Source organism: Lissotriton helveticus, chromosome 3_2 (genome assembly GCF_964261635.1).
Source record: "Lissotriton helveticus chromosome 3_2, aLisHel1.1, whole genome shotgun sequence".
Classification (NCBI taxonomy): Eukaryota; Metazoa; Chordata; class Amphibia; order Caudata; family Salamandridae; genus Lissotriton; species Lissotriton helveticus.
Genome location: NC_136062.1, coordinates 492,887,080 through 492,912,237, shown reverse-complemented (window position 1 = coordinate 492,912,237; position 25,158 = coordinate 492,887,080). Strand labels below are relative to the sequence as shown.

The window sequence follows — 25,158 nt, the reverse complement described above, 5'->3', positions numbered from 1 at the left end:
CTTCCAAGTAAGAAATTGTAGTTCGCATGAGTGTAGTGGTTCAAAAGGTGGTCCCATAAGTCTGGTTAAAACGATGTTTAGATTCCAGACTGGTGAAGGTGGGTGCTTTGGTGGAATTACTCGTTTGAGTCCTTCCATAAATGCTTTAATTGCTGGCATTCTAAACTGTGCAAGGTGTTGCCTGTTTTGGAGATATGCTGCTAACGCAGCTAAATGTATCCTGATGGATGAGTAGGCTAAATTGCAACGTTGTAGGGTCAAGAGATAGCAAATGATGTTTTGGGTAGAAGCACCTAATGGGTTTATGTTGTTGTTACTGCAGTAAATGACGAAACGTTTCCACTTTGCTGCATAACATGCCCTGGTAGTGGGTCTTCTTGCCTCTTTGATAATATTCATGCAGTCTGGAGGCAAGTTGAGGTATCCAAACTCTAGGATCTCAGGAGCTACATCGCCAGGTTCAGCTGTTGCGGGTCTGGGTGTTGGATTTCGCCATGGTTCTGCGTTAGAAGACTGGGTGTGAGTCGCAGTCTTTGATGAGGCACCACTGACAGTTCTAGGAACGTTGTGTACCATGGTTGCCTCGCCCACGTGGGAGCAACTAGGATTAGCGTCAGCGAATGTTGGCGCATTTTGCGTGCCACTAACGGTATTAATGGAGCTGGGGGAAAAGTGTACGCAAATTTGCCTGACCAGTTCATCCATATCGCATTGCCCTGCGACTGCGGATGTGGGAACCAGGCGGCAAAGTACTGACATTTTGCGTTTTCGTTTGTGGTAAACAGTTCTTTCTCCGGATGTCCCCACTGCCGGAAGAATGGTTGGAGCACATTGGGGTGAATCTCCCATTCGTGCATCTGTTGACTGTGCCTGCTGAGCAGGTCGGCTATTTGATTGTCCTTGCCTGGGAGGTGTTCTGCCATGAGAAACATGTTCTTCTGAATGGCCCATTTCCACACGCTTTGAGCCTGGTGCGACAGCTGTGGGGAGTGTGTCCCTCCCTGCTTTTGAATATAATACATAGCTGTCATGTTGTCCGTCCGGATCAACACAGTCTTGTTGCATAAGTGTTTCTTGAACGCTTTTAGGGCTAGAAAGATCGCCATCAACTCTAGAAGGTTGATGTGCATTTTTTTCTGTTGTATAGTCCATAGTCCCTGGACTGTGTAATGCAGGACATGGGCTCCCCAGCCTAGCAGGGATGAGTCCGCTGTTAACACTATTTGTGGGATAGGCTCCTGGAACAGTCGTCCTTTGCAAAGGTTTTGTGGATTCCACCAATGCAGAGAGTTGTATGCCCGACTGGTCACCAACACTAGGTCCTTTAATTGTCCCTGAGCCTGGTTCCACTGCCTTGCTAGGCATTCTTGGAGCAGACGCATGTGTAGTCTGGCATGAGGGACTATGAATATGCACGAGGCCATCATGCCTATTAGTTGCATAAACACTCGAGCTGGCAATGAGTGTTGTGGTCTGAACCTTTGGATTAACATTTGCATACAGTTGATCCGTGCTGCGTTGGGATATGCCTTTGCTGCTAGTGTATCTATTGTCACTCCCAGGTACTGTTGGACGTAGGAGGGTTGCAGGTGTGACTTTGGGTAGTTTAGCGAGAAGCCTAGACTGTGCAGGAGATGAATGGTTTTTGACATGTGGCTGGCACATTGCTGGGCTGATGGCACGTGTATTAGCCAATCGTCCAGATATGGGTACACATGAATGTGTTGTCTCCTGAGATGTGCCGCCACTGTTGCTAGGCATTTGGTGAACACCCGTGGAGCTGTTGTAACACCGAATGGTAGGACTTTGAACTGGTAGTGTTGTCATTGAATAGTACACCTCAGATACTTTCTGTGAGCTGGGTGTATTGGTATATGGAAGTATGCGTCTTTTTTTTTTTTTTTTTTTTTTTTAATTTCTGTAATTTTTTATTGAAAATAAAGAGCATATTTACATGGTACTGGGTGGAGAACTTTGAGGTCTAGATTTGCTAGGAAGTCTCCATGACGCAGCAATGGTAAGACTTGTTGCAGAGTGAGCATGTGGAAATGCTCTGATAAAATGTACAGGTTGAGGGGCCTGAGGTCCAATATTGGTCTGAGAGAACCATCCTTTTTTGGAATGAGGAAGTATAGTGAGTATACTCCCGTTCCTTGATGTTGGAGTGGGACTGGTTCTATGGCCCCCTTTTGCAGCATACTGATGACCTCTTGCTGCAGTAATGTTATATGTTCCTGTGACATTGGACGGTGTACGGGTGGTATGTTGGGTGGTGTTGATGTGCGTTCTAGGCAATAGCCATGTTGGATAATATGCCTGACCCACTTTTCTGTAGTGATGTTTAACCAGACTGGCAGGAATTATTGTAGTCTTCCCCCGACCGGTGTTATATGGTCTGGCGGTAGTGCCAAGAAGTCACTGTTTGGTGTTAGCGGAGGATCTATTGGCATTGCCTCCACGAACTCTCCCCTTGTTATTATATCCTCTGTGTCCACCCCTGTTTGTGTTCTTATTGTATGTGGATTGCGTATTAGTTTTGTATGTGGAGGACTGCTGCGATGTGTTTCCTCGCGCTCCTCCTCTATAAGTGGAGCGACAAAAGGAGCACCGGTGTTGTTGGGACTGAAGAGCTCCCATGGACTTTGCAGTCTCAGTGTCCTTTTTCATTTTGTCCAGAATTGAGTCAACTGCTGGACCAAACAAAAAATCTGGATTTATAGGCTGGTTAAGAATTGTGGCCTGTACTTCATTCTTAAATACTCCAGATATGCGAAGCCATGCGTGCCTCCTAAGCAGTACACTTGTGTTGATAGATCTGACAGCTGTATCTGCCGCGTCTAGAGCACACTTAATGGAGGCATTGGTGATGAGCTTTCCCTCCTGTATAAGTTCATCTGCCTGCTCCTTGTAAGGCTCGGTTAAGTGGTGGAGAAGTCCCTCTAAACTATCATAGTGCGCCCCGTCATATCTGGCCAGCAAAGCCTGAGTATTGGCTATTCTCCATGAGTTTGCTGCTTGAGCTGCTACTCTCTTGCCTGATGCTTCTAAAATCTTGGACTCCTTGTCAGGAGGAGGAGGAGCCTCTCCAGTAGTTTGTGAATTAGCACGCTTTCGATCGTTGGATACTACCAATTAGTCTAAAGGCAGTTGTCCCCTGATGTAAGTAGGGTCTACTGGTGCAGCCCTATACTTCTTTTCTATTCTTGGGTTGATGACACGTGCCCTAGCAGTGTCCTTGAATATGTCATTTGCGTGCTTTAGGATGCCCTTTAACATGGGGAGTGTTTTGACACTTTTTTTTAATGTAGCCAGCGTATCAAATAGAAAATCTTCTTCTATACCATCTGAATGCATGTCTACATTATGGTAGCTTCTGTGGGTGATGGCTTAGCTGGGTATACAGTAGGGTCTGTAATGGGTAGAGCCCCCTCAGTGTCTGCCCCCCCCCCACCGCATGGTTGTGAATTGGGGTCTATATATGGGTTTTGTGGATATCCGAAACCCACATTTGCATCCTGATCTTCATCTGGGTTGTGGTCAGAGCGTGCAGGTGAGTATGGGGCATATGGAGTAGTAGGCGTAGCTGGAGAGATAGGTTGGAAAAGAATAGGAGAGGTTGCACAGTCCCTTTTCTTTTTGAGAGGAATTCTAGAAAAGTCTTCAACAGGCACTGGTCTTTTCTTCTTTGTATAAACAGTCACTTTCCCAGTATTTGGGTAAATATATAGCTTGGACTGATCTTCTGTGGAGGGGTCTGGATGGATGATCTCCTCTTCCACAGTGTTTTGCCTTGGCGCCGTTGTTTTAGGTTTGACCTTCTTCGGTTTGATGCCTTTAATTGGTTCGACCGCTTTTGGTGCCTGTATCGGTTTTTGAGGCTTTCCGACAGGTTTTATCGGTCCGATGTCTTTTACAGGTTTCGCCACTTTTTTCGGACCGAGCGGTTTCGTCGGTTCGGTAACTTCTTTCGGCTTCAGCGGTGTCCAGGGAGCCTGCGGCTTTGGCTCGATGCCCTTCTTCGGATCGATGGGCTTCGGCTCGACCGGTTTGGTCTGGTCTACCTTAGGTTTCGGTTTGACGACCGCCTTGGGCGTAGCCCTTTTCCCTTCGTCGACAGGCTTCTTTCCTTTTTCGACAGTCGAACTCGATTTGGTCGATTCAACGGCCTTTGGCTTCGAAGGTTTTTCTGGAATGGTGGCCTTCGGGTCGGCGCTCTTTGGCTTTATCACCTTCGGTTCGACGACGTTCGGTCCGGTCCGAAGAGTGTCGTGTCGATGAGTTTCGGTTTCGATGGAACCGGCCTTGGATTACATGTCTCAGAAGGCTCTTTTTGTACGTTCTTAGCCGAGCGGTATGGCGGGGCTATAGAACCAGTTTTTAGATCTTGGCTAAGGCCTGTTGGCGATGCCTCGACCTGAGTCTCTGCATTTCTTGCCTCGCCGCCCGCCGATTCCGGATTGTCTTTTTGGACCGGCACTGGGCACAAGCTAGACAATTATCTTCATTATGATCTGGAGATAAACATTTGTTGCATACGGGATGCTTATCTGTGTGCGGGAACTTTGAGTTGCACTGCGGGCAGTATTTGAATGGACTTCGTTCCATCGACCGTCCGCCCACGTGGCGTCAAGAAGGCCTAACGGCCCGTTTCGACGACCGGATTGAAAACAAATGTTGAAGAAAGTTTTTCGGTACCGATCGAAAACAATACCGACGAAACCGAAGGCCTTTTGGCCTTTTAGAAAAGTTTATTTCGATTCCGAACTTGGAGTGCTGGAAGGTACATCCGAACCCAATGGCGGAAAAAAACAATCTAAGGATGGAGAGGATGCCCATGCGCACTGTAGACCGAGGGAGGAGCCACCTATCTCGTGATACTTCGAAGACTCTTCCAGGAAAACAATGTGCAATCATCCGGATCCAACACTAGGCGGCGATCTATGCACAGATATGAATTCAGCAGCCCACATGCCTCGAACCAACCTTATCTATCAGGTGAGGTAGGAAAGTCTTCAAAGCTAGACAGATGACTAGAGGTTCCAAGTGGTTGATATGGAGGCCCTGGTCAGATCCTGTAAGTGCATCCCCATCCCGTAAGGGAAGGGTCCATTGTAACGTATTCTGTAGAACAGGGTTGAGAAAAGGTCTCCCCTGTAACAGGCTGTTGGTATTTCACTACTGCAAAGAGCTACAAGTGCGGCATCTGATCAAAACAAGATAGTTCAAATGACTTCTGCTTCAGACCACTGTTGCATTAGCCACTCCTGCAACAGCACATGTGTAGCCTGGCCTCAGGTACTATGGCGATGCAGAAGGCCATCGTGCCTATAAGGTACATGACTGTTCTGATCGTGACCTATTGTCGTGGCTGGAAAAGAGGGAGCAATGCTCGAGCAGACGGAATCCGGGCAAGGTTTGTGTAAGTCATGACTACCTCAAAGTTTTCTATGTCAGAGTAGGAAGACCTTTGATGTGTGATGTCAAGGCGATCCCTGGGAGAAACAGGTGGGGATGGTGAAGAGAGGGTTGTGTGTGGGCTCAAGGGCCTGGTCGCCCTATCTGTTTGCTTGCGCTGCTCTGGTGCAACAGGAAAGTTCAAGGCTTCCTCAGAGCATAGCTGGCGCTTTGAGGCTGCATCAGCATTAGACCCCAGAGAGAGGGCAAGAATCTGGCCCATATAGAGGTGAATATTCAAGTGTTTCTGCCTTGCGTCAACATCCTCTTGCTGTCTGTGGAGGATTCGTTCGACTGTGCCTGTGCCAGACTTGCTGGTCGATGCTGAAATTTCAGCTCTGACATTGGCTTTGGCACTGAGATTTTGGTCGCAGCAGAATCAGATGTGATCCGTGCCATGGGTCGGCACGGTGTCGGTGTAGCTAGTGCCAAAGCAGTCGGCTTCTAAGGTTTCTTCGGTGCCAAGCCAGAGCTAGGCGGAACGACCATAGTGGTTTGTCAGTGACTACCATGGCCCGAGTGAAGTGACGGACTGTCGCTCCAGAGTGCCTGTCTGTCCTTTGGTGGAGAATGATTTGGCTTGATAGCTTGGTGGAGGGAGGGCTGTACTCACGGGCTGCTGGGCTGGCGGAAGAATATCTATGTCTAGCTTGGAACGGGAGCTTCCTTCGGGGGAGAGTGCCTCTTCATCTGCAGACGACAGTTGTGGATGGTCTCCCTCGAGGTTCTTGGACCGAAGAGGTCTGCGTGTCATCGCCGCTCCTGTGCAACATCTTGAGTCAACAAGCTCAACGGTCAGAGTCTTTTTTACAACGGAAAGCGAGACATTCTTCACAAGCAGCTCTGTTGTGCTTGGGACATAGGCACGAATTACAGCCATGATGGAGGTTGCTTCATGGATTCTTTGTGGGGCAGCAAGTATAGTATAAAATTAGTGTCCATTCCATCACCGTCGAGGACTGTTGGAGTGAGGCGGACGAGACAGGAGTACGCCCCAAAGGGCAAGGCCAGGATCGACCCAGAACACGCGTGAGTGAAGTAGCCAAACAACCCGCGAGAGAGTAGAGGAAACGTGTTCCAAGTACAGTATCGATAGAGGGTAGGAATCCATGAAGACCGAAGAGAGCACTGCGACGGTGTCGATTCAGAGCAAAGAAGCACTCGCCCTAACTCCCAAGGTGGAAAAAAACAATCCAACAATGGAGCCGATAATCATGTGCACTCCCAGCAAGAGGAGTCGTCACACCACCACATGACTCAAAAGACTTCTTCGAAGAAAAACAACTTCTACACATCCCAACCCAACACTAGTTTGCAGGAGTATGCACAGCATGTATATCTGCTACCACACAGGCCTCAAACATGTATGTTCTTACTTGAAATTATTTTAAAATAGGAAAATATTTATTTAGAAGTGGGGTTACAGGCACATATATATTATGTGGTTTATGAATACCAGTGAGAATCCTGTGTGGAGAGCCACCATTACTGACAACAGCTCCCAGGTCCCCTGCAGGACACCCTTGAGTTCAGGGGCCACTCAACACACGTGTAACATGTCCGACATGGAAAGTCAACAGAAATGGAAATGTAACCCCCCCCCCCCAGCATGTGATACTCTGGCCCCTACCCCAAGACCAAGGTAGCTGTTAAGCAGCAATGGTAAAAACTGTACCCAACGCCACTCCCCTTGTTCAGACATTGAGCTTCTATGCTGTGCTCTTACTCAACCACTCTACCTGTGATCTCATCTTTCTCTGTCCAGAGCCTTGTGGTGGGAATCCTCAGAGGCCAGCAGAAGCACTCAACCTTGATGGGAGCTCAGAAATCACGCTTCATACAAGAGTCTGGGGCTGGATGTTTTATTCCAAGACAAGCCCTATGCCTGCTAGTTTACTGCTATTCTAGGCCATCACTGCTGACTTTGTAACACTCAAAAATACAACTGCAACACACAGTCTCTAAGAAAGAAAGACAGAAATGTTGGTAAGTATTTTCTTTACTCAACTCTCATCAATATTACAAGTAAAAACACAGATTTCCCAATAGAAAGTGAAACCTCTACCCATCCCACATACCTACCACCATTGGCCCATGGCTTATTACAAAGATCTGTGGTCTTTCTCTGGCCTCAGAGTGCAAATAAACGGAACCTACAATGCTCAGGGAAATGCACATTATAAAGACAGCAGATTGCCATCACAGCATCCCGCCTTGAACGGATCCATGGCTGCCTACATCTGTCGCAGACAGAGCGAGAAGTGCTGTCGCTTTTCAGACCTTCACATGCTGAACCACAGCTGACAGACCACAGGAGGCAATGAAATCAACACCAATGAATTAAAACATATGCATTACCAAGTAAAGCTTGAGTCTACCTCAGTGAATACAAAAGCCATGTTCCTTTCGGAAGGTCTGAGCTGCACAGCTCAGTGTTCACTCTGAGTGTGGGAATATTGCGCGTCTGACAGAGTGTACCTCTGAACCACTGACGTTTTACAAAAGATATGTAGCCTTATAATGCCCCATAGTAGGATCCTGACTTCAGGTTCACTGACTTGTCCTTCAGAATCCTTAGCTAGCAGCTTTTCTATAAAATCATTGCTGTCGGTGTCTAATCTAGATGTAGGGAAGATTTCATGGCAGAAATTCGAGCCACTGGGGTGAATCTGCCTCCTCTGCTCCTGGAGATAAAGACGCCAAGAGGTAACCCCACATAAAAGCAACACAAAATAAATGATTGTGATACAAAGAGTGATTGGTCGATAAATGCTTCAAGCTGTAAAACGGTATCTTTTATAGTGCACATCAACCTCCACATAGTAACATTCAGTATCAAAGTGTCTCTCTTGAGGCACTTAGATCTGTGTCAGATATACTCTAGGTACCTCACTTTGCATGAAGCAGGGTTCGGCCAAGCATGTGTGCCTCACGCTGCTCAGCAGAGCTCTGTACCTCTCCCATGGGATGAAGCCAGGATTCAGCCACGCACTGTGTGCCTCACGCTGCTCAGCAGAGCTCTGTACCTCTCCCATGGGATGAAGCCAGGATTCAGCCACGCACTGTGTGCCTCACGCTGCTCAGCAGAGCTCTGTACCTCTCCCATGGGATGGAGCCAGGGCTCAGGAATGCACTGTGTGCCTCACGCTGCTCAGCAGAGCTCTGTACCTCTCCCATGAGATGGAGCCAGAGCTCAGCCACGCACTGTGCGCCTCACGCTGCTCAGCAGAGCTCTGTACCTCTCCCATGGGATGGAGCCAGGGCTCAGCCAAGCATGTGTGCCTCACGCTGCTCAGCAGAGCTCTGCACCTCACCCATGGGATGGAGCCAGGGCTCAGGAATGCACGCTGTGCCTCATGCTGCTCAGCAGAGCTCTGTACCTCACCTATGGGATGGAGCCAGGGCTCAGCCAAGCACTCTGTGCCTCACGCTGCTCAGCAGAGCTCTGTACCTCTCCCATGGAATGGAGCCAGAGCTCATTCATACACTGGTGTGCCTCAGAAACCTCTATTTTCCATGAGTTGGAGTAAGGCCTATGCATAATCACCGTACCTCACAGAGCTTTGTACCCCTCATGCAGGATGGAGACACGCAATATGTGCCTCACAGAGCAGAGCTCTCAATGTATTACACTGCATAGAGCCAGGTTTGTGCCATTCACTATGCGCCTAATTTACTCCACAGAGTTCTGAAGCACTTAGTTGGCGCAGATATAAAGCCCAGCCGTACCCGGCGCTGAACTTCTGATGCAATCCTATGCCTTACACCAATCCTCCTTAGTGCATTTAAGTTAAAGGAAACCAATCATTTAAAAACTGGAAAGGTAACGCCCTGGATGCACGACTACAGTGGACAGGACAGTCGTCTGCCAGTTCCTTCCTGATACTCCCATAATCTCTCCCGTCCACTTCCCACTTGCTTGCAGGGCTTCACAACAGTAAAAAAAAGACAATAAAAGTTCAGGAATGGTGAAGCATGGATCTGTCACACAGATGTAGATGTTCATAGTGGAGGTCTACTTTTAAGACACAAAATCTCCCAAAACATGTTAAAACCTCATAAAACTTGTAAAAATAAAAGTTGTGGTGCCTCCAGGGCTGAGCAGCCAGTGCAGATAGGCCTCTCAACCGCAGCTGGGCCGGGAGTGGACCATCCTCACCACGAGAGACTGATCGCCGGCACTCAGTAGAGGAGGGTCAAGAATGTTGGTCGTGCTTAGGCTTCCCCCTCGTGGGAAACCTGGTGGTAGCCATCGGGTTGGGACCGCAGGCGGAAGACCAGCACCAGAAGAACGGCAATGACCAGGAAAAGGACGACACCACATATAGCCAGTCCAACTACTACTTCTGTGGGAGAGAAGGAAGCAGGAGAGGTGACGGGGGAAGCAGGAGAGGTGACGGGGGAAGCAGGAGAGGTGACGGGGGAAGCAGGAGAGGTGACGGGGGAAGCAGGAGAGGTGACGGGGAAGCAGGAGAGGTGACGGGGAAGCAGGAGAGGTGACGGGGGAAGCAGGAGAGGTGACAAAGGAAGCAGGAGAGGTGACGGGGGAAGCAGGAGAGGTGACAAAGGAAGCAGGAGAGGTGACGGGAAGAAGGAGAGGTGACGGGGGAAGCAGGAGAGGTGACGGGGGAAGCACAAGGGGAGAGAGAGAGAAAAACAGAAGAAACTGGATCAAATTATTTATTCTCAACAATTTGAGGATTGGATTTTAAAAACAATTATTAATCTGTTTTGCAATATATTACAAAAAGACACTAGTTCAGTATTGCATCTGGTGAGGGGGCACTGTGGATCCTATCTACTACTACACTCGGTTGATGTTACTCAGCATTCAGTCAATCATCTGGAGCAGCAGAACAATAGTCAAATAGATGAACACAGAAGAAAAACAAGTGCCATTTCAAGCAGTGGTCAGGAAATGACAGCATACATGAATCAATGGGGCAGATCCCAAGTAGCAAAACACCATTAAAGAAGTGAAGGACTATTCAGGGCAGATGCGTGAAAAAAAAAGTTACTAACTAGTAACGAGTTGCATCTTGAGGGCTTTCTAGATTCACATGCTGTGCAGTTTTTCCCTATCTTGAGATTTGGTTCACATATTTCTTTAAGAACCACAAACATATATTTGAATCTTTAGCAGAGGAGACAGTGAGGCTCCTGAGAACGTAAAGCGTTCGCATAGAATGCTGCACTACATGCCCGCCATCTACATCCTTCGTACTTATCTTTGATGGTTACGGGGGCTGGCATACCATACCACATGCATTTGAAAAGCACAAATTCAAACGTTGGGGCATCCTGGTGCTCATAACAGGTGTTTATTATTATCCAAATCAATGAGACTCATCATCATAAAATCTTTATTTGGTTGTAAAAATAACTATAAAAGAATAAAATAACACAGCACATACAATCATACGGACTTAAAACGTGTGGAAAAATACAAATGGTTAAAATTAATGACCAAACAACAATAAAAATAGGTTAAAGGTCTCCCATTCGCAATAATCAGATGGGTCTGGAGAGTCTCAAACTCAGCGCAGCTCGTAAAAAACAGGAAACCGCATATAAAACATGTTTGTTAGGTTGCAGCCGCAAACAGCGAAGGAGGGCGGTGGCGGTGTCCCCCTGACCTGTTGTGATTACGCTGCAATAGTTGACCCTGCAAGTATATGCTCTGTTTTTAAAAAAAAAACATTTTATTTCACTTTGCACTCGGCTTGTGCACTCTAGTTCAGCGCACAAGTTCCTTTTAGAATTCTTTAAAATAAAGGCAGGATTGGGGGAGTACTTTGTGGCAGACTGTACTTACCTGGAAGCCTGAGCTCGGCGTTCTGTCCTTCCCGCCCTGGTCCGACGCGGTAGCCAGTACCGTTGCGCGGAGGGCGGGGTAGGTAGAGCCAGGCACTTCCGCTAACGGCGGTTAGCGCTCTAGTTGGAGGGAGCGTCCGGGGACAAAAGACCCATGCCTCAGCGGCCGCGCGCAGCGGGCGCGCCAAAGACGCGCCAAAGACAAGCCTGTCTGCGCCCGTCCGCGGCTAGGGGCCAGAACCCCTGCCAGTCCTCTTACTAAGGTACATTACAGCTCGAAACAACTGTTGGAACTCCGACCGAGGGCTGGGGATAACTGCGCACACAGTATGGCATTGAACTCTGGAAGAAGGGGGTGTAACTACTGCCCCCTTCTCTCTGGATCAGCAGTCAAAGCTTACGAAAGGTGAACAGATGATGAGACTGTCTCTCATCAATTGCAGGTCCCTGGGGAAGCATAAATAGAAATTCACGACCTACTAATAGACGGACAGCTGTACTGTTTCTGTTTCTGACAGAGACATGGCTCAATGACGACTCTGTTCCGGACATGATAGATGCACTTCCGCTGGGATATAACATCAATAGGGTAGATAGACCCACTGGGCGGGGAGGTGGTATTGCTATAATTTTCAAGTATGAAAATCAATGCACGCTGAAGATAGCAGATATCAGGGACAGTGAAGCTGGTTTCTTTTCTATCACTGGACTCGATAATCAGGTCCTAAAAGGATTCCTAGTTTACAGGCCTCGGGGCTCAGGGACAAGGTTTGCGGCGAGTCTGATTGACTGCTTGGTACAGCCGGCTATGAGGTACGAGAAATTGATACTCTTGAGGGATTTAAATTTTCACTTTGATGATCCCGCCAATACAGAGGCGCTAGAGCTCCGTAATGAGCTTGCCGCGCCGCAATTGACCCTTAAGTCAGAGTTGCCTACCCACTGTCTGGGCCACCTACTTGACCAGGTTTTTTCTAACTGGGAGTCGCTGATAATTGATTCCCCAGTACCGGTGGTCTGGTCGGATCACTTTCAGATTTCCTTCAAGATGAAGGCACAATTGGTGAAGGTACGGGCCAAGGGGGATGGCGAAAACAAGCATAGGAGATGGGCAGACTTCTCCCTGGACAAGTTTCATAATGTTCTTGGCCAGAGTGGGCCCCCGGATGGTCTGGAGATAGAGTCGGCATGTGAGGCTCTCGACAGACGCATAACGCAGGCATTGGATAGCACGGCCCCCTGGTCAAACAAAGGACCAGTGAGGCAAACTAAATCTGCACCTTGGTTTGGGCCCAAACTCATGAAGGAAAAAGCGGCTTGTAAGCGTCTCGAGAGACGTTGGAGGAGAGGCTTTACCGCTGCAGATAGGAGGGACTACAAAATTAAGCTCAAGGGCTATCATGCCTTAATTAGGAAACATCGTACTTCATATTATAGGGACAGAATTGAGCGAGCTGACAATTCAGTTAAATAATTGTTTTCTGTTTTTAAAGAAATATCCTCCTTATCTAGTATTGCCGCTCTTGTGAAGGGGTCAGTCGAATCCTGTGATCGTGTAGCGCAATATTTCTCGGATAAGGTGGAGAAAATCTATTCCTCCTTTCCGCCGCCGGCCAGAGTGGGATGCGAGACAGATAAACACCTATACATTTTAAAGGGACTGAGAATCTTACTTCCTTTAGCACTCCCCCTCGGGATCTCCTAGTCAAAATAGCGGCCAAAATTAAATCGGGCTCCCCTAATGATCCTGCGCCTGCGAAAATACTGAGAAAAAGCGTGGAGATCTTGGAACCCCACATTCGTCATCTGCTACAACTTTCCTTTGGTTCAGGCATGGTTCCGAAAGCTTGGAAAGAGGCTGTGGTGCTCCCTCTTCAAAAGAAAACCTAACATTAGCGCAGAGCAACTTGATAACTTGCGTCCTATTTCACTTCTCCCCTACTTCGCTAAAATTGCGGAGAAAGTCATCAATATACAACTGACAGACCATATTGAGACTTACAAACTGCTTCACCCCACCCAATCGGGTTTTCGGGCGTCCTATTCTACTGAATCTGCCCTGCTTCTGTCGACAGAGATCATACGGAAGTTGGTGGATGAAGGTCAGACAGCAGCACTTATTCTTTTAGACTTAAGTGCTGCTTTTGACACTGTAGCACATCACACCTTGCTGCAGTGTCTAAAAAATGGTGGCGTGGCAGGTAAAGCTTTGAAGTGGTTGGAGTCATTTCTACATAATCGCAGTTTTCAAGTAGCTCAGGGGCCATACCGGTCCAAAGACATCAGGCTGAAACAGGGGGTGCCACAAGGGTCCAGCTTGAGCCCTACTCTCTTTAATCTTTACGTGGCGCCAGTAGCAGAGATCACTGAGAGATTTGGGGTGCAAGTTGTATCTTACGCTGACGACACTCAACTTGCTGTGTCTCTCGCACAATCAGATGAGACAGCAGCCAGTAATTTTTCTGCTTGTTTGCAGGAAGTAGCTGCCTGGATGGCCGATAAGAAATGCGTTACTTACCTGTAACTGCAGTTATCCAGTATTAGTGTCTTTCATAGATTCACATGCCTGAATCATTCCCCGTCGTCGAGACGGGAGACTCCGGTATATAAAAAAGTAATGTCCTAGAGACATACATAGAAAAGAATAGGCCTAAGGATCCCACCTTAGTGTCCTATCCACGTCCTTTTGTAAAAAGGACCTAAATAGAGTAGGCCCAAAGGTCCCACCTTAGTGGCCTATCTGTGTCCTTTTGTGAAAAGGACCAAAGTCAAGAAGCCAACCAATCAGCTACCACCTCCTTCTAGAACCTTCCTGTCAGGAGCCCAGGTCTCTCAGATTTTCGTACGCACCAAGCTAGTTAGGCGTAAACTCATTAGAGAGAAAGGTGAGCCCTGCCAGGGGAGGCAGGAGGGTGCATGTGAATCTATGAAAGACACTAATACTGGATAACTGCAGTAACAGGTAAGTAACGCATTTCTTATCCAGTATTTGGGTGTCTTTCATAGATTCACATGCCTGAATCAGAGTAGCAAGCAATATATTATGCACATTTCTGATGGCACAGCATATACTATTCCTTAGATAATACACATCATGCGAGCATGAACCATCATTAGACATCCACAATAAGTATTAGTAGAGAAATGTGCATACCAGAGAAGGATGGAGGGACGGAGGAAGGCTCACCTTACTGAAATATATATATGTATAGCTGAACACTTCTTGTCCCACTACTGCATCCTTCCTCAGCTCCGTATCCAGGCAGTAGTGCCTAGTGAATGTATGCGGCGACTTCCATGTTGCCGCCCTGTAAATGCCAATGACTGGCGCCCCTGCGAAGAGGGCCATAGAAGTGGACATAGCTCTCGTGGAGTGCGCTCTCACTTTGGAATGCAATGGCTGTCCAGCTTGGTCATGACAGAAAGCAATGGCTGCAGAAATCCATCTGGAGATGCTCTGCTTGGTAAGTGGTAGACCTTTCCTAGGTCTACTGTAAGCGACTAAGAGCTGGTTGGATTTCCTGAATGTTTTCGTTTTGCTAATGGAAAACTTCAAGCATTGTTGAGATCCCTAGCATGCAGCGATCTTTGAGTTTTAGAAATTGCTGAATCGGCCTGCTTGACCAGAGAGATAGACTCGTTGAAGTTCTTTTATAACGAGATATAGCTGCTAAGTGTAGCTTAATGGAGGAGTGGGCTAGGCCCTAGTGTGCCAGATGTAATAGATAAGGTAGATTTGCTCCGGTGAGGAGGAGAAAAAAACGAAGGTTTTGATCTGCACACCAAACACAAAAGCGCTTCTATTTCAGGGAATACGTTTTGGTCGTTTCATCTGCCCTTGCTCTGGCAAGAATGTCCCTACAGTCTTGTGGAATATTCAGATGGTGGAACTCTCGGAACTCAGGAGCCCGGTAGCTAACCTGAAAGACTTCAGATCCGGATGTTGTACATTGTGAGGAGCGATGGATACTGCCGAAGGTGGATCGGCGCCTCCAGGGATAGACGGTGGCGCTCTGAACTAATGTTGCCTCGGCCAAGTTTGGGCTATTAAAAGTAGAGTACAAGGCTCCATCGAAATATTCCTGAGGACTCTAGGAAGCCTCGGGAATGGCGGAAAGGCGTACGCAAAGACGCTTGCGCCATGCGATGGAAAATGCATTCCCTAGAGACCCTGACTGGGGATGCCAACCTGCGAAGTGTGGGCATTTGGCGTCCATTCTCGTCGCAAATAGGTCGATATGCGGCGTGTCCCATCTGGAGAAGATCTGGTCGATAAGTTGTTGATCTAGCTCCCCCTTGTGTGACGATGTTTTCTGCATGCTCAACGTGTCGGCGAGCACATTGTCCGCGCCTGGGACATATTCCGCCCTTAGGGTTACATTGTGGAGTATGAGCCAATACCATACTTTTTTGCGACTCGCGAGAGAGTGTCAGCGAGCGTGTCCCTCCCTGTTTGTTGAGGTAGTGCATAGTCGTGTTGTTGTCTGTCCGGACTAGCACCAGGGAATATTTGATTCTTGGCAGGAAAACATGCAGGGCCAGGAAGACCGCCCGCAATTCGAGCAGATTGATATGTAGTTTCTTCTCCATAGGAGACCACTATCCGCTTATCTATAGCTCTTGCAGAAATGCTCCCCAGCCTTCCAAGGAGGCGCCTGTTGTGGCAATATGAGGAGTAGCCGAAGCAGGAATGACAAGCCTTGAGACAGGTTTTGAGATGACATCCACCATCGAAGGGCTCCGACCATCTGAGGATTCACTTTTATGTGGCCTTCGAATGACCCTGTGCATTGGACCCACTGCTTTGAGAGCACCTCCTGTAGATTCCTCATTCGTAGTCGACAGTGAGGAATCAGGAGGATACACGCTGACATCATCCCCAGGAGGGATTTGAAGAGGCGGACTGTCAAGGCTTTCTTCGAGGCTACTATAGCAGCAAGTGCAAAAGGCTTGTTCATCCACTCTCTGGATGGGAAAGCTTTTGCCGACCATGTGTCCAGGGTTGCACCTAGGAAACTGATGTACTGAGAAGGTTGTAGGACCGATTTTTCCTGATTGAGGGTGATTCCCAAGCAATCGAAAAGCTTTAAACAGGCGATGGATGACCTGGACGCATCTTTTAAGGATGAAGCCTTGACCAGCCAGTCATTTAGATACAGAAAGACTTGGTGATGGCAGTGTCTGAGATATGCCGCCACCATGGCACGACATTTCATGAATATGTGCGGTGCAGACTTGAGCCCGAAGGGCAAAACGCAAAACTGCAAGTGTCTTCCCACTACTGCAAATCTCAAGTACCGTTTTGTGATTCCCGTGAATTGGGATATGGAAGTAAGCGTCCTGTAGGTCTACGGACGCTCTAAAATCCTGCTTATACAGTAGTCGCAAGACCTCCTGGACCGTTACCATGCAAAACGACTGCTTCTTAGGAATTTGTTGAGGGCCCTGAGGTCCAAGATTGGTCTCCACTTCTTGTCTTTTTTCTGGATCAAAAAAAGTGGGAATAAAACCCTTATCCCTTCCGAGATGGAGGTACGCTCCCTATTGCTCCTATCTGCAGCATAATCTAGATCTGTCATAGAAGCAGCCGTAGATTTTTGTCATTTCCGCTGTCCTTTACCTTGAAAGGACGACCTCCCAAAAGAGGATTGCTTGTTTTGCTGTTGTTGGTGCTGTTGGTATTGTGGTCTACTCTGGCTTGAAGAGTAGGAAGACTTGTATTGATAATTCCCTCTGTGGGAAGACTGTCCACTTCCTCTATTTCTACTAAAGGACTGGTTCTTATACTGAAGAGTGCCCAAAGCACTCACAGTGTCTGCTTCGTCAATTTGTTGTGCCCATTAGTAATTGGCTGTCATATGGCATGTCCAAAACCTATGTTTGCACCTCAGGACTGAAAGAGGTTGCCTTTAGCCATCCTTGGAGCTGCCAGACTGCTGCTCCAGCCAACTTGAGGAATCCTGTCATAGCGATATCCATCGCGCAGACTATAGTGTCTGACGCCGATGCTTCACCATCTAGCAGAATCCTTTTTACTTCCTCTTTGGATGAATTTGGCGATGCCGACAGGTACGGGGCTATGTGTGCCCACAATTGTCCATGATAGCGTCCCAAGAGCGCTAGAGCGTTCACGGCCTTTACCGTGATTGCCGACATTGAGGAAAACCTGTTCCCAATGTTTTCCACTCTTTGTCCTTATCAGGAGGAAGCGACAAAGGGGCCGAAGGATTCCTGGAGTTCTTCTGGGCCGTCTGTGTCACTACAGAGTCCGGCTCAGGATGTCCTGTTAAACACGCCGGAGCTGTATCTGGCGCCCTATACTTCTTATCCAACTGGCGATACAGAGGGGGTGTTCTGCATGACCCTTACCCCTTCTGACTATAGGTAACTGATAATCTGTATTGACCTTACAGCCTTCTTGAGAGGTTCTTTAAAGTCATACAAGAAGCCGGCCTGTCCTTGAGAGGTCATTAAGATCTTAAAACGTTGAGCAGCCCTCTCTACCACATTATAAGAAATTCTAGAACTGGCGGATTTTTCCTCCGTAGATCGCCATCATAGACTATGCCGTCGTAGACAAGCAGTCCCAGATGAGGCCGTCATAGACGACGCCATAGACGATCCGTCGTAGACAAGGTGGCCGACGCCGTCGTAGACTAGCCGTTGTAGATGAGGCCGTCATAGAAGAGGCCGTCCTAGACGAGGCCGTTGTAGACGAGGCCATCGTAGACGAGGCCATCGTAGACGAGGCCATCATAGACGAGGCCATCATAGACGAGGCCATCATAGACGAGGCCATCATAGACGAGGCCATCATAGACGAGGCCATCATAGACGAGGCCATCGTAGGCGAGGCCATCGTAGACGAGGCCATCATAGACGAGGCCATCATAGGCGAGGCCATCGTAGACGAGGCCATCGTAGGCGAGGCCATCGTAGACGAGGCCATCGTAGACGAGGCCATCATAGACGAGGCCATCATAGACGAGGCCATTGTAGACGAGGCCATCGTAGACGAGGCCATCATAGGCGAGGCCATCGTAGACGAGGCCATCGTAGACTAGGCCCTCATCGATTCCGTAGACGGGCCGTCGTAGACGAGCAGTTATAGACGAGCAGACATAGCGTCGTCGACGCTGTCCGTCGTCGATGCTGTCCGTCGTCGACGCTCTCGTCGTCGACGCTGTCCGTCGTCGTCGACGCTCTCGTCGACGCTGTCCGTCTTCGTCGACGCTCTCGTCGTCGTCGTAGATGAGGCCATCGTAGACGAGGCCATCGTAGATGAGGCCATCGTAGACGAGGCCATCGTAGACGAGGCCATCGTAGACGAGGCCATCGTCGACGCCGTCGTAGACGACGTCGTAGACGAGCCGCCGTAGATGAGCCGTCGTAGATGAGCCGTCGTAGATGAGCCGTCGTAGATGAGGCCATCGTAGACGAGCCATCGTAGACGAAGAGGCTGTAATAGGCAATGATGGTGCTAGTCTTTACCTCAGGAGGTAAAGAAGACGCCCTTTCTGAAGGGTCCCATAATCAGAGGAGGTGATTTTGACGGCTCAGAAGTCGTCTTTTTTTTTTTTTATGTGATTTTTTTCCAAAAGCAAGTCCTTTACTCTCCTTTACCACAGAGTGAGGAGATTTTGAAGGACTGCGCCCAGAAGACCTTTGAGCGGTCTTTTTGAGGGCCTTCTCAGGACGTCCCCCTGAGGAATCAGTCTGAGGAGATTCTCTTCTCTTTTGAGGTCTCCTAGACGTTGAGGGCAACGCCTCATCACAGTAACTGGAGAATAAATAAAAAACCTCCTTTCTGGTCTTAACCATATTAAAAGTCGCCCTTCACGACCTCTCAAAAACTTACTTGAGAGAGTGCGACATACCTTCAGTGTGAGAAACAGAGCAGAGCAACTTCTTGGAACAAGAAGCACAGGCTCTAACCTTACCAGACCTTCTTTAAAGAATGTATTTGAAGATAATCCATAGTAGAAAAGCAAAGTTATTTAATGAAGTGAAAATAAACACAGAATCTGAGCAGAGCTCAGAGGAGACTCCCTTAGCACAACGTGCGGTAGAAAATCTGAGAGACCTGGGCTCCTGACAGGAAGGTTCTAGAAGGAGGTGGTAGCTGATTGGTTGGCTTCTTGACTTTGGTCCTTTTCACAAAAGGACACAGATAGGCCACTAAGGTGGGACCTTTGGGCCTACTCTATTTAGGTCCTTTTTACAAAAGGACGTGGATAGGACACTAAGGTGGGATCCTTAGGCCTATTCTTTTCTATGTATGTCTCTAGGACATTACTATTTTATATACCGCAGGCTCCCGTCTCGACGACGGGGAATGATTCAGGCATGTGAATCTATGAAAGACACCCAAATACTGGATAACTGTTTAAAACTAAACGGTAGTAAGACGGAGGTGCTGATTGTGGGGAAAGCACCTTCGGTCTGGACATCTGCGTGGTGGCCGCAGGTGCTGGGACCTCAACCCACTCCACTCCCAGCGAACAAGTCAGAAATTTGGGAATCTGGTTAGATAGTAAAATCTCCTTTGAGTACCACTCAAGGCGAGTGGCAGGCCAGTGCTTTGGTATCCTGAGGAGCATGAGGAAGACCCTCAACCTGCTGCCCACTACAGCTAGGAAAACCCTTGTCCATGCTCTCATTACATCTAGGCTGGACTATGGAAATGCCCTGTATCTGGAAGCTAACAGCAGGTGTATTACTCGGCTACAGCGTATACAGAACGCAGCGGCCCGTCTAGTCTTGATGTTACCCAAAAGAGCATCATCCAAGAAAGCTCTAGAAACCCTGCACTGGCTTCCGATTAAGGAACGGGTGTTGTTCAAAACCCTGTCGATCAGTCATCGCATTGTTCAAGGGAAAGGGCCTACCTATCTTCTCAATCTGCTGACCCCGTACATCCCTTTGTGTCAACTGAGATCCAGTGGTATGGGGCTGATTAAGGTTCCCAAGATCAGAAGAGCCCGGATGGGAGGGCGTTCTTTCTGTGTTCAGGCAGCCCAACATTGGAACAGACTCCCACATACTTTGCGGTTGGAGACCTCAGAAGTGGTGTTTCGTAAACAACTGAAAACTTATCTCTTTCCTTTAGGGTGGTGGTGCCTCTGTGAGGACGGAGATAGAGGTACTTGTTACTTTTAACTATTGCTTGCTGTATCATAGCACGGGGACACACTGGCCTTAGTGTTACCAGGCGCTTTAAAAATAAATTCTTAATAAACAGAGTAGTGCATGACGTACTTGCGAAAAGTTCATGGGCTTCAACAACAGAATAATAAACTGCTTTCTAGGCACACTAAAATATTTACAGAACATTACAAAATGTAAAGTGTCCTACGGAGACCTGTTGTCGCAGGGAAACATGATGCCACAATGAATCCAACCGCATGTAACGGGTTAAACCTAAACCTAGCCAAAACAAAACTCTCTCTCAAATTGGGTACCAGGGATAGGTAAGGCTTCAGGCCCTGAACAGTTTTCAGAAGCATATGTCTTCTCACCATGGGTTTCATCACCTCTACCATGCATGTTCTAAGAACAAGTACTTCACCCCTCAAACAGAGACAACGAATGGGGATTAAAAAAGATATCCGCTCGCCCTAATTTAGCAAAGTCTGTCTTCACGTGAACGATCCAGGAAATTCTCTTTTTGTGATCAGGGGACAAGCAGTCTGAAAGAATCTGTCTGTTCAGCTTAAGTCCCTCTCTGGTCCAGCTCTTGATCTGAGGGCGACAATGTCCGCTAAATACCTCGTTCCAAGCGGAGCATGGAGAGAAAAGGCCTAGTTGCTTTTAGGGTCCTGCACCAGGGGTCCTAAAAATTGGTTTTATTTTTTTATATATTTTATTTTATAAGAATACACCAAAGAATAGACAGTTACAAACAATGCGGTCAAGCTATCTCTTCCATCGTCATGGTACATTCAGTGCAATACTAGTGTCTCACACCCCATGATCTGCAGTTAAGTTTGAGTTACTAGCGTAGCCACAGAGCTTGATTTCACGTCATAATAAAAATTGGTTTTCGGCGGTTTGAATATTGTCATTGATCGCATACCCCACACACCTCACTGTTATACAGGCCCTGCGAAACACATATGGTCTAATACATCTTGAGTAAAATACGTGGCGACCAGGAACCCATCCTGCTGGCCACTGCCCCTGGGCCATAACAAGCTCACACCTGCTCCCGGTAAGCAGAGGTTCCAGTTTTTGTTCAGATCAAATGTTACCACTAAACAGGGAAAGGTGGAGACTTTTGCCGCGGTGTGGATAGCCACCTTAAATGTCTGGCAGCTGGTGGACCGAGGGCCTACTACAATAACATACGATTTTGTGAAATTTACTGCCAGGTTCAAACTATCCATAAAGGCAACAAACTTGTGCAGTAGTAGCTGTGTTGCAGGAATTCTGTTTTGGAACAGAACTATGCTTGAGATCACAGAATATCAGTATGTAGGATCGGAGTCACCATACCACATCAGTACTCTGAACCCTAATTCAGACGAGCTCACAGTGCCTTCACCTGCACTCCTAACCTTCCTAGAGTAGTAAATGAGTTGGCACCCCAGAACACAACACTGTAGTCCCTTCAGGGAACCGCTGTAGCAGGTCATCACCTTTTGGTCGCTAAGTCTCTAGGCGTTTGCATTTTGTTTTTAGCGCCCGCAGTGCAGGGGAGAACCATGCGGTCTTGTTGCAGACTTTTTTTTTCTGGATTAGTTTCTTTGGAAGCACTGTGTTCAGTGAATCCTCTATCCAGTGTGTAAACTTCAGATAATCTGTGCTAGGATTAAGTTCCGAATTAGGTTCGGTATTTTTCATTACCTGAACCCACTCTTCCAACGGGAGTTTGGACCAAGGTCAGACCAGAGTTCGCGTTGGGTGTGAGTGCAGATGGGGACCATATTGTGGAAATAAGGGAATGGTCAGACCATGGTATGGGCGAGGGCACTTTAGCACTAAGGTCCATCAGGTTAGAGAAGATAGGATCCAGGAGGTGACCCTTGATATGAGTCGCTTGGGAGACCTTCTGGTGTAGTTGACATGCTGTCAGGTCTTGCGTTAGTTCGCTCGCTGATGATGCTGGAGGATCATCAAAGTGCAAATCGAAGGGGGGCGTGGCTTGGTGCGCAATGGTGGTAGACGTGCCCGGGTAGAGCTCCTGCCTGAGCTCCCCTACCCCGGGACATTTCTCCGACCCAGACCATCCTGTTTGGCCTGAGACTGCTGGCGGAGCTGCCCGCAATCCTTGACTGCGCCCAGGCCGACTTTTGAGAAGATCGGTCGCGGGGCTCCGCACCGAGGCCAGCGGCGCTGTCTCACCCGGACTGCCTGCGACCCTGCTGGGCAACACGAGTACGCGAGGCCGCGGCTCCTTGCGGCCTACCGGGCCACACACTGCGACACTGCGACCTGCCGGAGACGACCCGGTTGCTGGGGGACACGGCGGGCGCAGGCACATCGACCCTAGCCCTGCTGCGACCGGAGCCTTCCTACCCCGAGCCCCCGGAGAGCCTTGGACAACGCGACGACGGGCCGACGACGGCCGGGGCCTGCAGCGGATCACATCTGGCAGAGGCAGTCCTGCGAGGGCGCGGAGGCGTGGGGGCGAGAGCCCGACCCTGGACACAGCCAGCGCCGAGGTGCGTGACTGGTGCGGTGGCGCCGAGAAATGAATGGAGCCTTCCTCCTTCATCAGCTCCCTGACTACACGCTGCCTCCCGCCGCCATCAGTGGCTAGAGACCCCAGGAGCCCGCGAGACCTCGACACAGTGAGTTACTGAGCTGGGGACACCCACACACTGAGGGCTGCGAGGGACACTGGCGAGGCACGGACAATTGTAGCTGCCGGCTGAGCCCCTGTATGCCTGGAACACCTTTGCCCTGTAAATTGCCCTAACTGCGGAGGCGGCCCAGGGGGGACTCAGGCTGTATCTGGGAATACCCTCAGGGACGGAGTTAACGGGCCCAGAACGCCTGATTGCCGGGCGGACACTGGGGGCGCTGGAGTGATTACGGGGCCTGCACTCATTAGCAGCCGCGCCCGACGCGGCAATAAACACTTACTGGCTGCTGACCGCACAGGAACGGCTCGTGGAGTCTGCTGGACGACTGGGTGGGAAGCAGCTTCTCCCCTCCCTCCACCCCTGAGAACCACTGGCACACACCTTGGCCCTCAGTTGCTGCACGGAAGGCCTGGAGCTATAGATAGCGCCCTATACACCTGAACTATCGCGACCAAGAGGCTCATCTGCTCCCCGGTACTTCCTCAGAAGGACGCGACCTGCGCCCCTGGCACTACCTGTACACGCCGCCTGCCCCATGTCTGGAGGGGTTATGACACGCACCAGAACGGGGAGCACATCGGTGAAAGGAAAAACGACGAAAACATCTTCCAAGATGGATGCCGACCACGTGGCGTCGAAACTGGATTCGGTCCTGGCAGCTATGGAAAGAATGGAAGAGTCCCTCCAGCAGACACGCACCTCCTTAGAAACAAGAATAGACAGTGTGGCAATCGACCTGACTCACCTCAGAGCTGACCACAAGAAACTGCAGGAACGCACCACGACGCTGGAAGGCACGGTGGCAACGCTGGTGCCTACGGTGACCCAGTCTGACAGACACATACAGGATCTCCTCAACCGGGTGGAATTCCTGGAAGAACGAGCAGAGGATGCTGAAGGACGGGCGAGAAGAAACAACATCCGCTTGGTGGGCATCCCGGAGAAATGGGAGGGGATGGACCCTACACAGAGAGTGGAGGACTGGCTACGTGACCTACTGCCGGAGGGCGCACTATCGCCCAACTTCGTGGTAGAACGTGCACACCGAGTACCCACAAAACCCCTCTGAGCTGGCTCGAACCCCAGACCTATCATCCTACGAGTCCTGAACTACAGAGACCGCGATACGATATTAAGGGAAGCCAGGAAGCTGGGTGAGATCCGAATTGACAACACTACAGTAATGTTCTTTCCGGACTACACGGTGCAAGTGCAGAGACAGCGACACTCTTTCTTAGAGGTGAAGAGAAGATTGCGACAAGCTGGACTTCAATACTCGCTGCTCTTCCCTGCCAAACTACGGGTGGTGGCGAAAGATAGGACGAACTTCTTTGTGCACCCTGATGAAGTTGAGGCCTGGCTTGACGAGAACATGCCTGCCGTACCTAGACGAGCGCAAGGGACTGCCACCATGGAACGCACACGAGGGGCTCGGAGACGCCGCCAACACAGAGCTCCCACTCCTCCCGGAGCGCGAGGATCACCGGCCCACTCCCCATCTGCACACGAGAAGATACAAGGACAACGAGATGCTCTCCGCAGCGTGGCGGAAATCAGCAGCTCTCCGGCTCCATCCCTTGTCCCGAACACTAGCCCGACGCCCCTCCAGAGCGACGATGAAGCGATCTATGGATTACCAGACTCCCAACGTACGGACGAACTGCCAGACGTCACCCCACAAACTGTCGACCTGTTTGGCTGAGCGGGCCCGAGCGGTTTCCCGCCTTTGCGCACTGGAGCGACCAGGACTGCACGAGTGCTCCATGGACCCCCTTCGCGGGCGAAGACCTGCACGGCTGCAGGCTGCTGGACCCCGCTTTCCTTGAGACCCCGAACTTCAACCAGGTACTGTGATCACCACACATGCACGATCAAACTGCGCACTGCTGCGTAGGGGTCGCCTTTTCTGCGATGCTGCATGCGCCGGCTGGCGCTCCCCGAGCCATCTGGGGAAAGAGATCTCCTCCTGGAGACGCAGCCCCAACCACTTGCCACTTGAGAGTACTGCCGGCTTCACCCTGAGAGCCAAAACCCGGGCAGCTGCCGGACAGCGATGGCCTCCCTACTCTACCCGGGATGGTTG

At 49.4% G+C, this 25,158-nt stretch overlaps 1 protein-coding gene across 2 annotated transcripts in view; it reads right to left on the bottom strand.

Annotated features, from left to right (window-relative positions):
- Positions 1-7,435: 7,435 nt before the first annotated feature.
- Positions 7,436-25,158, bottom strand: part of ACP2 (acid phosphatase 2, lysosomal) — a 153,788-nt gene continuing 136,065 nt past the window's right edge. The window contains exon 11 of one of the 2 annotated variants that reach the window (XM_078684468.1): positions 7,436-9,800. In XM_078684468.1, coding sequence (XP_078540594.1) covers positions 9,670-9,800 — 131 coding nt within the window. In that variant the 3' untranslated portion in view covers positions 7,436-9,669. The remainder of the gene's footprint in view (positions 9,801-25,158) is intronic. The other variant, XM_078684469.1, reaches the window with a different exon arrangement.